General features: G+C 42.7%; 1 protein-coding gene across 1 annotated transcript in view; it reads right to left on the bottom strand.

Moving 5' to 3' along the window:
• The window catches only part of chn2 (chimerin 2), a 347,736-nt gene that overhangs the window by 9,228 nt on the left and 324,333 nt on the right, over positions 1 to 14,175 (bottom strand). Inside the window, exons 9-10 of the mRNA XM_048521130.2 lie at positions 1,483 to 1,656; positions 236 to 313 (exon numbers count right to left, since the gene is read on the bottom strand). Of these exons, the coding sequence (XP_048377087.1) occupies positions 236 to 313; positions 1,483 to 1,656 (252 nt within the window). The remainder of the gene's footprint in view (positions 1 to 235; positions 314 to 1,482; positions 1,657 to 14,175) is intronic.

Raw genomic sequence — 14,175 nt, 5'->3', positions numbered from 1 at the left:
ATAAAACTAAATAAACAACAACGGAGATGTGAATTGGTGTGTACAGTGCAAACCATAAAAAGAGTTGTCAAATTTGTGTTTAAGATCTTGCTACAAACAGAAAAGGAAATCTTCCCCAAGTATAAAATAGAATCTTCTTGTTATTTCACTGTTGCCTTGACAACTTACAAAACTGATAACTTGAAATATATGTTTCCTTTATAGGTAAAACCACAAGATAAAGCATTGCACTCACCTCTGTCAAATGCCATTTTAACATCTTCTATGTGCTCAGTAAAACCAGAGACCCTGTAAAGCCCTTCGGATTTCAAACCTATTGAACAAAATGAAAACTGTTCTTTTATTTCTTATGTACAGTAGGGTGGTAGAGAAGCATAAAGTGCACGTTTTGAAATCACATCCATGAATGTTCTAATGTTGCAAGCAATACAAGCATCAAGAATTCACAATCATACTCCAGCACGAAAAAGCCAAAATGCCTATTAATTAGCTTATTGATTTTAGTAGGAAAAACAGGCCCTATTTAATTTCATCTCCTATCTTCTAAAAATCAAACATGTTGAAAAGAATAATACTTTCTTCAAGGTAAATACTTCTTGAAACAGAAGGATACATTCCACATTTTAAAGTAAACTTTTAAACCTTGATTGGAACATAAGCTCACAAACATTCCAAAAAAATTGCATTGCAATATTTTCATCCCATGTATAGTTGTAGTATAGAATGCTCTCTTCACCCACAACCTTTGGAATTACATGCTAAATATACATCCTCCTTTCACATAACAGAAAAGCTATTATCTAATGATCACTACAGATTACAGACAATGAAATGAGAGTGCCAGTCAATATTTGTGTTTGAAGAGAAAGCCATGAAGGGTCTAGACCCGAAACACAGCTTTCCTGTTCCTAAGATGCTGCTTGGCCTGCTGTGTTTGTCCTGCAATTTGTATGATGCAATCAGTCATAAGTACTATATATAGTGCCTTTCTTAACACTGTTTGACCTTCTCCTCCAAAGAACACGATCTGCACTTAAATGGTACCATTTATGTAGTAAAAGAAGGTAATCCATCCATTATTTCTGATATGTTTGTGCTATTCTTTGATTCTACAACAGTTACAATAAATAGCAACAAATTGAGATGCACAACCAATAGAATTGTTCAATGGTGCTTCTTGGCTAGCTGCAGGGCACTGGCCTTCCTTCAGTGCCTCCTGACTGTTTACCCACACCATCATCCGCCTTTATGGATTCTGGTAATATTCACTGTGGTTATGATATGATACTACAAAATGGAAATATAACAAAAACAAAAATGTGACTGTATAGTACTTGTTAAAATATAAGAGAAACTGCCTGTTTCCATGGCAATGTAAGACAGGCATAACTAACCTGCACCTAGTACATTTAGATACACTATAAGCAAGCAAACATTACAGTAACTTCATATTTTGCCGCACTATGAAAAGTATTCTCAAACCTCGTGCTTCAATTTCTCGAATACACATATCCACCACCATTGGCCGCTGGGTATTGTGTGCTTTTACAAGAGTTGTCAAGTCACAACTGTACACCTTCTTGATTCTCTTGAGGTCAGGCTGACAGTCATTGGGTACAAATTTTGAACACTGCTTATGTACATTCAGTCCACAGTCTGGAACAAAAACCAACAGGTGTATAATTATGCAGTGTTCTTATGATATGGCTCAGAAATATACTTAGTGCAATGTCAATCACAAATGTATAGTTTTTCTAAATGTTTGTTCAAGTATGACATCACTGTAACAGATCACACCCCAGCAAATTACAATTTTAGTACTGGCCTGCTTAAGGCAAACCAATTTCATGCAATTCACTCAAAATTCTTAAATGAATGGTGCATGCCTGGAGGAAGTAGTAGTAAGGAAGGGTTTTTTTTAAAAAAAATGACAAATCAAAAGTCAAGGAACAATAACTTCTTAGAAAATTACAGAATAGGCAAGAGGAGGAAAAGGCAATTAACACAATTCTTTTCACTTATTTTAAATTGTTTAACGAAATTATTTTTGTAGTTTTGGATTAGTATTAAGTTAAAAGCTATCAACATACATCTGGTCCTTTTTTACAGTATTTTTGGCAATTGTTAGAACATGGTCAGCAATTATAAACTTGTTTACTTCAATTTAAAATATTCTGTTCAAATTAAAGACAACTGTAACTGGGTTGTAACATCATGTCAGAGTTGCAACTTACACATTCATTTATATTGTGTTATTGTTTCTGTATTAGAAAAGATGGTTTCAAATAAAGGCAAAAGTCTTACACATGTTCTTAATGCCTTCTTCATGAGTCAATGGCAAAAAAAAATTTCAAAATTGACAAAGGGAGCAGAAAGTGAAAGGATTTTGTCACTCACATTGTTTTGTCTCTAGCCAATGATCTCTGGCATGTTACTGGAAAATTGTGGAATGCTTACATTTTTTGGCTCATATAAAGAACAACAGTGGGCAATCCTCAAATCTTCAAGTTTCACTGGTTTATACAATTTAAAAAAAAACTTTCATTTCAGGTAAGTTTCACTTGGCAAGGAAAGCAGTTCTGTGGGTTGGTCGATACAATACTGCTAACGAAAGATATAACCAGCATTGAATGAAAACAATGAAAAGCAATACACAAATGATTTATCATACAATCCCCATATGTACGAGCTATCTCTTAAACAACTTTTAAAATTGGAGATGAAGTGTAATGTGGGAAGTGTGATGTTATCCATTTTGCTGAGAGGAACAAAAAGGTCACACATTATCTAAATGGAAAGAAACTTCAGAGTTTTGGTGCAGTGATCTGGGTGTCCTTGTGCATGAATCCCAGAAAACTAATCTGTAGATAACGCAGGTAATAAGGTAGGCAAATGGAACTGTGGCATTTATTATTAAAGGAATAGATTATAAAATTAGGGAAGCATTACTACAACTGTACAAATCATTAGTAGATTTAAACATTTGAAGTATTGTGTACAATTTTGGTCCCCTTCAGGAGGGATGGTAGTTGCATTGGAGACAGTTCTGAGGAAGTTTACTAGATTGATTCCAGGCATGAGAGCTTTTGTCTTATGAAGAGTGAGCGAGCAGTTTAGGCCTGTACTCTCTGGAGTTTAGAACAATAAGAAGAAGTTTAGTTTTGTTATACAAGGTGCTAAAGGGGATTGACAAGTAGATGGCGAAAGGGTGTTTCTTGACATGGGGCAATCTAGAATGAGAGGGCATAGCTTTAGGGTAAAGGGTAGTAGATTTAAAACAGAGATGAAGAAAAATTGCTTCTCTCAAAGGCCTGTGAATCTGTTGAATTCACTACCTCAGAATGTGGTGGATTCAGGGACAATGAGTAAATTTTAAGGAGGAGACAGACAAATTTTCATTATTAGCGTATTGAAAAATTATGGACAGCGGGCAGGAAAGTGGAGTTGAGGCCAAGATGAGATCAACCATACTTGTATCGAGGGGATGAATTACAGGTAGTTCTCCTATAACGCGTTATTTGCTTTCCTGCTTGACCTCGTGCTATAGAAAATTGCCATAGAAAACTGCGTTATAGGGAAATTGCTACAGAAAACTACTATATCTGTACAGCAGAAAAGTTTGTGTTATCCAAACAACATCTACTATTCATCAATCGCGTTACAGCCAATTTGCATTGATGAAACATGTGTTACAGCAGGACTACCTGTACCTACTTCTGTTCCTGGTTCTTATGTACCTAAAGGAAAGGCATATTGTGACTGGAGCAGGTGCTGAAATTATGTAGGAAGAGATTCTAATCTGAGAAACACTGAAGAGTGCTGCATTATAAGAGAACATGATTTCTAGGTTTTCAGATATTACACTGGAGACCTTGATGAAGGAGGTGGACAAAGGAAAGATAGTTTAATTTGCAAGGGGATCCTCCATGCTCAAAGGCCAATGTAAAAGAATAGCCATGGTCAATACCAACAGTCATGCTCCAAGAACATGGATGAAGGAAGCACTGCAAAAAGTTCAACGATTCCTTTTACAATGAAAGGTAAAACATCATTGGAGGCAGTTCAGAGAATGTTCATTAGGATAGTTTCACTATAAAGGGATTATATTATGAGCAAATGTTAAACAGGCTGGGGATCGATTCATTGGAATTTAGGAGAATGAGTGGGAATCTACTTAAACATACAGGATTCTTAAAGGGCTCAACAGGGGAATTGCTGACAGGATGTTTCCCCTCATGGGAGCGCCTAGGACCAGACAGCATAGTCTCAGGATAAAGGGGCATCAGGTTGAGTGTCTTTGGAACTTCTTGCCACAGTGAGCTGTGGGGCAGATTTCTTATGTATAGGTAGATTTCTGATCAGTCATGGAATCAAGGGTTATGGGGAAAAGACAGGAAAGTGAACTTGAGGAGTGTTGGATCAGCATGCCCCTATTAAATGGTGGAGCAGGTTCAAGGAGCCAAATGGCCTAATCCTGTTCCTGTTTCTTATGGTCTTATTTCACTAGATCAATTAATACATCCTGAAATGCCAAATTCTATCAACTGCATCATTACCCTCAAACTGCTCAACTCATCACACCCTCCTTTACTCACCATCACCAATCTCTATCAATTAGGAATCATACGTGATTGTACATATGCACGATGGTATCTCAACCCACTGAACGCCTACTGACAAAATTGCTGTAATTGGCACACCCACACCTCTCAGTTTGTATGCGCTTTCAGCTGCTCAGCTGTTACAGCCACATCATCTAAACATACCGAACAATACTCACTGACATCTCTCTCTCCATTTTGCAGACTGTAGTGGCTCATAATCATAGGCAACAGGAGGTATTTGGACAGGGGCATGAGTGCCTACATACTGTTAACTGAAGGAGATTGTGGTGATTAGTAATGAGGCAGAGACTGTTGAGACCACGGTTAGTAATGGGGCTGTAACTAATCAAAGATAACTGAGATTCACACGGATGATCCCTGGAATGGTACGTTTAACGTATGATGAACGGCTATGGATCCTGGAATTGTACTCATTAGAGTTTAGAAGGTTGAGGGGAGATCTAATAGAAACTTACAAGATAATGTATGGTTTAGAAGGGGTGGACGCTAGGAAGTTGTTTCCGTTAGGCAGGGAGACTAGGACCCGTGGGCACAGCCTTAAAATTAGAGGGGGTAAATTTAAAACTGAAATGAGACGACATTTCTTCAGCCAGGGAGTGGTGGGCTTGTGGAATTCATTGCCGCAGAGTGCAGTGGAGGCTGGGACGTTGGATGCCTTCAAGGCAGAGATTGACAAATTCTTGATCTCAGAAGGAATCAAGGGCTACGGGGAGAGTGCAGGGAAGTGGAGTTGAAATGCCCATCAGCCATGATTTAAATGGCAGAGTGGACTTGATGGGCCGAATGGCCTTACTTCCACTCCTGTGTCTTATGGTCTTATGATCTGCTCATACATAATCTGCACTCTGTCTTACCCTCAAATCACAATCTCTTCCAACTTGTAAGTTGTGGCTGACCTTAGCATGCAATTTGTTCCTTATAACACCACCTTTGCCAATCCTCCCCAACCCACCAAATCATAACCTTACTTTCAGTCTTTCTCCTTACAGACTAAGCAATGGAGGAAGAGCAAAAAGACAGTAATTAAGATGATATATCATCCCACAATTTCAGAGTCATGGTCACCAGCTTCCGGAAGAACATGCACCAAAGTTTAAGCATGTAAAGAAAAGCTCAGACTGCTGACATCATAGCTGCGGACAATATTGGGCCAGTGGACTCACATGGTATCACAGCAGGAAAGCAACCTGTCTTCCAACAGAATATTAGGATTTCCAAGATAGAGGAAGTGCAGTATGATTCTGCTATCCATTGCCAGGAAGACACCAATGCACTTCTACCCATGTTATTCTACCACAGCTCATGGTATTCCCTAGCAGAATTACTGCCTCCCATATTGTGATGCTGCAGTTTACAATTGAGCATTCTATAATCATTCTTGGTCAAGGTGATCCTCCAAGGTCAGCTATTGCCCAGTCACCATCCTTTGGTTTGTCATGGTGTGTCAAGTACAGCTAATACAGGTTGCTGCTAGAATACTGGGCCTGCAAGGTGCGTTGCCAAAAGCTACATGCCAGCTGAATCGAGATCGAGTAGGATCTTTTTTAGTCCCAATGTAGAGCTGACATATAGAAAATGAAAAGTCAGTCACAGTCAACTATGCCCCATATCATGGAGTTACGTGCTTACTCCACCTGCTTCTCTTTGCATGCAACAATGAAATACAGTTAGCTTTCTTTGAGCAACAAACCTCTAATACAACAGTGGAAGGAAATCCACAAAACGTAATCAAATATCTCCAGCTGCAACCTGAATAGATTTAAAGATGTGAAAATCCATACCATGCCACATTATTATGATCCTTGCCCTGCTCTGAGTTGGCAGTTATGAGTTCAGCAAATCATGGATATCACTGAGGACATCCTTGGTAGAGCACACAAGTCTTATGCATTATCTCTCACTGAGATTCAGGTTTAAAAAATTGCTCTTTGAAAGCCTAGAAAGATGCTGCCTCATGCTGAGAGCCTACCTGCAGCAGCTTGTCATATGTTGTGTGGCCTTTATGCATTCTCACAATCATGTTGTATGCTCAGGAAAAACATCCTGTCAGTGCATCCAATGGTTTGTGCAGAAGCCTTGAAGTCAGTAAAAAAAAATTTCTTCAGCGTCTGCCACTCCAAACCCTATTTATTCCTACAACATGAAACACTGTAGAAAACAGTTGTAGAAGCAAAATAAAAGTCAACAGAAATCAATTATTTATGAGACAGTTGCAGCTAGAGTCCTGGAATCAAGAATTCCATTACCAGTTTCAAGTCAGCATTGTGTACTGACTGATGCCATGAATTGCATTCTTGGTGTATTTCCAGAAGAAATTTACTGTTCAATGCTAACACCCTCATAACACAGTGTCTGATGTGTAACCAGCATCACAAGTGCGTGTAGGCAACCCAAATGTCATTTTGAAGTTGTAGGGAGCTCTCAGTATCCAAGTAACATGAACAAACATTTACAATTTCTCATCCCATGTGATTTTAGTAAAAATTTGCATTTGAATAACACCCATAATGTACTAAAACATCTAAAACATTTCACTGATGTGTAAACAAAATCTGACATCAAAATTCATAATGATATACAAGGACAGATGACAAAATCTTAGTCAAAGACAAGAGTGCCTCACAGAAAGAAGAGAAGCAGAATGGGTTAAACAGGAGACTCAAGAGCTTACAGCCTTGGCAGTTGAAGGTACAGCCACCAACAACTGAGTGATTAGAAGTGGAGATGTAAATAAAACTAGAATTAGAGCAAGGCAATACCACAGGGAGGTGTATTATTTCATTGTGTCTGAGAGGAGGTTAGAGAGATGAGGAGTGAGACATGGAAAGATCTGAAAACAAAAATCTGGATTTTAAAATAAGAGTCCTTGCTAAGCTGTGAACCAATAAGGATTAGTAAATTCAGGGATCATGGATGAACCAGAATAGAGCGAGAGATACGAAATGGGTTGTGTCAAGACTCACTAGGCATTGAACTCCATTGCTCCTGAAGTCATCACAAAAGTTAAAAGCTTTAAAATAAGTACACAAAACTTACCAATTTACTTGATTTTCAAACCAAAAACTTGATAGAAAGCATGGATCAGGCTTCTGTTCTCTATTAGAATTATTATTCTTTACAAGTAGCTACAGATAAACAGTTATAAACCATTGCTATAAAACACTACAATATGTAGTTTGTGTGTAATGTATGTAAAATATTCGTCTGTGTATATTTGTAAGGGGCTATTTAAAGGAGGATGAGAGTTCTAATTTGTACCTCACTTGACTGGCACCCTATCTAACTCCTCCAACATTCACTCCCTCCGCCACCAATACACAGCAACAGCAGCGTGCACCATCTACAAGATGCACTGTGCTGCTAAACAAGCCTCCTTCAACAGCACCTTCCAAACCTGAGGAATAAACACTGGCCTAGATGCCCACATACCATCCTGTCTATATGCAATTCCTGTCTGATGTGACTTCCTGTTGTCACATTCTTGCCACACTTTTTTACCATGTGTTCACTCAATGTAAACATATCACATTGATGTAACAATCTGGCCAATAGATGGATTTGCATCTGGACACGAGAAATCTTCAATGCTGAAGAAACTCAAAATTCCCCACCCAAATCTGGTGTTCATTACAAATCATTCATTTTGTAATACCGTACGCCAAAAATTGGTCCAGTGAAAAAGACAACCTCATTTTCCAACTGGTCAGATTGCGACTCTAGTCATATATCTTTCTGTTAAGAGTTTTCTGTTGCTGTCAGGAGATTTTGATCACAGTTCCTGCAGAAATTCAGAGTTTACTTTAAATCTAACAACTCGTCTGTAGTATAGAACAGTTGGGGTAGTCAAACCAGGCCCTATTTGACATGGTGGTGGTTGCCACAGTGCTAACCCTAACCCTTTCGCAGATAGCCACTTTGACAGTTCCTGTGAATAGGTCAGTATCTAAATTAAGTGAGAGACAGTACAGAGTACAGTGCAGTTGGTGTGCTGAATGTCAGGTCTTGGGGTGGAGAGGGCAGCTGTCAGCTCCTGGGAGGGAGGGGTATCTTCATGTCCAAGGCTAAAGGTTATCTCAGCACCCAGGAGGAGAAAGGTATTGGCTATCGTAGTGAGAGAAAACGAGTGTTAGGTCAGGGTCATAGCATGGGTAAAGGCTCTGTGGGAGGTTTAATTTTGGGGTATGTACAAGTTTGGATTGAGAGGGCAGGGTGGGGGGAAAGTCAGTTTAATAGTTACAAAGGATTCGACAATTAAAAGCCTAGTCTAACTTTTTCTGGGGAACTATTAACTGCAGTGGAACGTTCCAAATTCTCTGATTTATATGGAGACTTCTGGAGGGAACAATTGAGAATCTTTCATTTCCTGGGTATTTTCCTTGGAATCTGCTACATTCGCATTTGTGCAGGGACATGATGCCTATGCTTTGTGCTGCAGAAAGAGCTATCTGGCCACCAGAAAATCCAGCCTCTCATTTTTGTATATACTCTTTATATTAATTGACACTCTCTTTCAAATCCACAACAGGCCATGATTGTATCAGAGATAATGGGAACTGCAGATGCTGGAGAATCCCAGATAACAAAGTGTGAAGCTGAATGAACACAGCAGGCCAAGCAGCATCTCAGGAGCACAAAAGCTTTCGTTTCGGGCCTACACCCTTCATCAGAGAGGGGGATGGGGAAAGGGTTCTGGAATAAATAGGGAGAGAGGGGGAGGCAGACCGATGATGGAGAGAAAAGAAGATAGGTGGAGAGGAGAGTATAGGTGGGAAAGTAGGGAGGGGATAGGTCAGTCCAGGGAAGACAGACAAGTCAAGGAGGTGGGATGAGGTTAGTAGGTAGGAAATGGAGGTGCGGCTTGAGGTGGGAGGAAGGGATGGGTGAGAGGAAGAACAGGCTAGGGAGGCGGAGACAGGTTGGGCTGGTTTTGGGATGCAGTGGGGGGAGGGGATGAGCTGGGCTGGTTGTGTGGTGCAGTGGGGGGTGGGGACGAACTGGGCTGGTTTTGATGATAATGGGAACTGCAGATGCTGGAGAATCCAAGATAATGAAATGTGAGGCTGGATGAACACAGCAGGCCCAGCAGCATCTCAGGAGCACAAAAGCTGACGTTTCAGGCCTACACCCTTCATCAGAGAGGGGGATGGGGTGAGGGTTCTGAAATAAATAGGGAGAGAGGGGGAGGCGGAACGAAGATGGAGAGAAAAGAAGATAGGTGGAGAGGAGAGTATAGGTGGGGAGGTAGGGAGGGGATAGGTCAGTCCAGGGAAGACGGACAGGTCAAGGAGGTGGGATGAGGTTAGTAGGTATGAGATGGAGGTGCGGCTTGGGGTGGGAGGAAGGGATGGGTGAGAGGAAGAACAGGTTAGGGAGGCAGAGACAGGTTGGACTGGTTTTGGGATGCACTGGGTGGAGGGGAAGAGCTGGGCTGGTTGTGTGGTGCAGTGGGGGCAGGGGACAAACTGGGCTGGTTTTGGGATGCGGTGGGGGAAGGAGAGATCTTGAAGCTGGTGAAGTCCACATTGGTACCATTGGGCTGCAGGGTTCCCAAGCGGAATATGAGTTGCTGATCCTGCACCCTTCGGGTGGCATCATTATGGCACTGCAGGAGGCCCATGATGGACCTCCCAGTCGCAAACCATTTCCACTCCCCCTCCCATTCTTTAGATGACATGTCCATCATGGGCCTCCTGCAGTGCCACAATGATGCCACCCGAAGGTTGCAGGAACAGTAACTCATATTCCGCTTGGGAACCCTGCAGCCCAATGGTATCAATGTGGACTTCACCAGCTTCAAGATCTCCCCTTCCCCCACTGCACCACACAACCAGCCCAGCTCTTCCCCTCCACCCAGTGCATCCCAAAACCAGTCCAACCTGTCTCTGCCTCCCTAACCTGTTCTTCCTCTCACCCATCCCTTCCTCCCACCCCAAGCCGCACCTCCATCTCCTACCTACTAACCTCATCCCACCTCCTTGACCTGTCCGTCTTCTCTGGACTGACCTATCCCCTCCCTACCTCCCCACCTATACTCTCCTCTCCACCTATCTTCTTTACTCTCCATCTTTGGTCCGCCTCCCCCTCTCTCCCTATTTATTCCAGAACCCTCACCCCATCCCCCTCTCTGATGAAGGGTGTAGGCCCGAAACGTCAGCTTTTGTGCTCCTGAGATGCTGCTGGGCCTGCTGTGTTCATCCAGCCTCACATTTCATTATCTTGGGCTGGTTTTGGGATGCTCCTGAGATGCTGCTTGGCCAGCTGTGTTCATCCAGCTTCACACTTTGTTATTACAGGCCATGATTGTGCTGGTCGTCAGCCTTTTTATTTATGCCACAATTGTATTCTTTACTTGAGCAGGAGAAAGGTCTGTGTATGAAGATAAGGAGGAGTTTGAGTTCCGCCCATGCACAGGAAACCTTATACGGAAATCAACAACAATGTAAACCATCCAACCAATTCAAGGAGGTCGGTTTATTCATATCTCCCTTCTCATTATGCTTTTTTTAAAGAGTAAAAAAAAATAAAGAACAGCAGATGTTGGAAATCAGAAACAAAAGCAGAAATTGCCGGAAAAACTCAACAGGTCTGGCACTACCTGGTCAGGTATATACTGAGTAGCCCCAACTGTTGGATGAATTTGCAAGTTTCAAAGGTTAATGTGTCCATCTGAGCACAAGTTCCACTTATGAGTTATGTGAGGCTCTTGAGTGGCGATTGCATTAATCAGCAATTTTTGCAGTACAGATTAGAGTTAATGCAACTGTGTGTGTGAAATGCATGCAGCGTACAGGTTTGTGTGATTCAAATGCTGTTCACTACCAATTCTGACTACTTTACTGATCAGTGCAGACTGAAGACAGTCCTCTCCACGAGAAGAAATAATTATGGGTAATTTAAAAAAAAACCCATCCAGGTCACAAAGCACAAACAGGCAGCAAGATCTCAAAGGCTACCAAGGGGTATGGAGCTGATTCTGTCTCACCTTGAGCTGCAAGTGTTCACAAAAATGTTCTTATATGACGTGAAGCTGGGAGAAGAAGGTGCCAATATTTGTATAGCACTTATAATAAGTAGAGTGCAGGGGGTCTGTTAGTTTAGTTGACTAAATGGCTGGTTGCAATGCAGGATAACAGCATGGGTTCATTTCCTGCACTAGCTGTGGTTACCATCAAGGTCCTATTTATTAAACCTCACACTTTGTCCGAGGTGCGCTGATCTTCAGGTTAAAGCACCAGCAGTTGTCTCTCTCTTATGGGAGAGCAGCCCTATGGCCTTCTGGGATGATGGTGACTTTATCTGACCTAGCACCTATGATCTTCAACAGTCTCTTTGCAACATGGAACAAAGTCACCTGTAAAGTCTAAACGTAGGGGCATCCCATGACCCTCCTTGTCAGAATATCCATGGCACACTATAGAGAAGTGTATGCTAAACTATCATTGTGAGTGGTACAAATGCTGACTGCTCACTTTACTGAGAACTTGTTCCATTTCTTACATTCCCCACAGAGATTCAATGTAAACATAACTGATGGATCTAGCCACAAAGGGGTTATTATCACTACTGCTGTGATGCAATGAAAGCACAAAGGAGGTGAAAGAACAGATGCACCAGTCAGTCCAGCAGCAATCTCCACATCTACCGAAGAGCTCCACAAGAAGAGGTCAAAGGCGAAGGGCCCCTCACAGGAGTCAAGACGTACAGAAGGCCCAGAGTCTTCTGTCCTTGACACCATTTCCTCCAGGTGAGTGAGGCACAGTGTCGCCACAGGCAGAGGATGTCCTGGGACACTGTTGCAGAACTATGTCAATTGCTGTAGTGGGACCTGTGGCCATCGAGCTAACAACTACTCTAAACCTTTGTGCAACTGGCTCCTTCCACGGATCACTTTGGCATTTGTGTGGAATCTCGCAGCCTCGACTAATAAATGCATCAAGACTGTTACCGACACAATGTGTCAGATCACACCACTTCATCTGTGTCCCCAAGGAATGAATGAATGATTTTACTGTCAAGTATATTTTACAGTGAGAAAATCAGTAAAATATAGTGAAAAGCTTCTCCACTGTTGCCACAATCCAGCACTATTTGAATAGTTTTAAACAAAGAAAACAGTAGAAAGATATAGCTTAAAGACAGCCTTCAGTCCTGTGCCAGCTCATCATTGATGATGTTTCAGAGATAGTAGGAACTGTAGATGCTGGAGAATCTGAGATAACAAGGTGTAGACCTGATGAACACAGCAGACCAAGTAGCATCAGAGAAGGGTGAGGGGGGAGGTATAGGGGCAGGTTTGCAGGGAAAAGTGCCGGGTGCGGTGGGGCTGGACAATCCCTCTTCCATACCTACACTGGCTTTCAACCCCATCTCGTCCTCCATTACACTGATGACTGTATCGGCGCCGCATCGTGCTCCCACAAGGAGCTCAAACAGTTCATCCAGTTCACCAACACCATCCACCTAACCTTAAGTTCACCAGGACCATCTCTGATACCTCTCCCTCCTTCCTGGACCTCTCTATTTCCATCTCTGGCAACCACCAAGTAAACAATATCCATTTCAAGCCCACCGACTCCCACAGCCACCTAGAATATACTTCCACCCACTTTCCTGCAAAAATGCCATCCCCTATTCCCAATTCCTTCGCCTCTGCTGCAAATGCTCCCAGGAAGAGGCATTCCACTCCTGTACATCTCAGATGTCCACGTTTTTCAAGGACCACAACTTGCCCTCCTCAGTCGTCGAGAACACCCTCAACCGTGTCTCCCGCATTTCCCGCAACTCATCCCTCACACCCCCTCCCCGCAATAACCACCAAAAGAGAATCCCCCTTGTCCTCACGTACCACCCCACCAACCTCTGGATCCAACGCATCATCCTCCGACACTTCCGCCGTATGCAATTCAACCCGACCACCAGATTTCTCCCTCCCCACCCTAATCTGCTTTCTGGAGGGACCACTCTCTCCGTGACTCCCTTGTCCACTCAACACTCCCCTCCAGCCCCACCACACCCGGCACTATCCCCTGCAAACACAGGAAGTGCTACACTTGCCCCACAATTCCTCCGTCACCACCATTCTAGGCCCCAAGAAGACTTTCCACATCAAGTAAATGATCACCTGCACATCTGCCAATGTGGTATACTGTATCCACTGTTCCGGTTGTGGCCTCCTCTACATCAGGAAAACCAAGTGGAGGTTTGGGGACCGCTTTGCAGAACACCTACACTCAGTTCGCAATAAACAACTGCACCTCCCAGTCACGAACCATTTCAACTCCCCCTCCCATTCCTGAGACGACATATCCATCCTGGGCCTCCTGCACTGCCACAACGACGTCACCCGAAGGTTGCAGGAACAGCAACTCATATTCCACTTGGGAACCCTGCAGCCCAATGGTATCAATGTGGACTTCACAAGGTTCAAAATCTTCCCCCAACACCACATCCCAAAACCAGCCCAGCTTGTCCCCACCTCCCTAACCTGTCCTCCCTCCCACCTATCACCTCCTCCCACCTGAAGCCCCACCCCCATCTCTTACCTACCTCA

The sequence above is a fragment of the Stegostoma tigrinum genome, chromosome 2, assembly GCF_030684315.1.
Source record: "Stegostoma tigrinum isolate sSteTig4 chromosome 2, sSteTig4.hap1, whole genome shotgun sequence".
NCBI lineage: Eukaryota > Metazoa > Chordata > Chondrichthyes > Orectolobiformes > Stegostomatidae > Stegostoma > Stegostoma tigrinum.
Note: the sequence above shows the minus strand (reverse complement) of the source record. Positions and strands in the feature narration are given on the sequence as shown.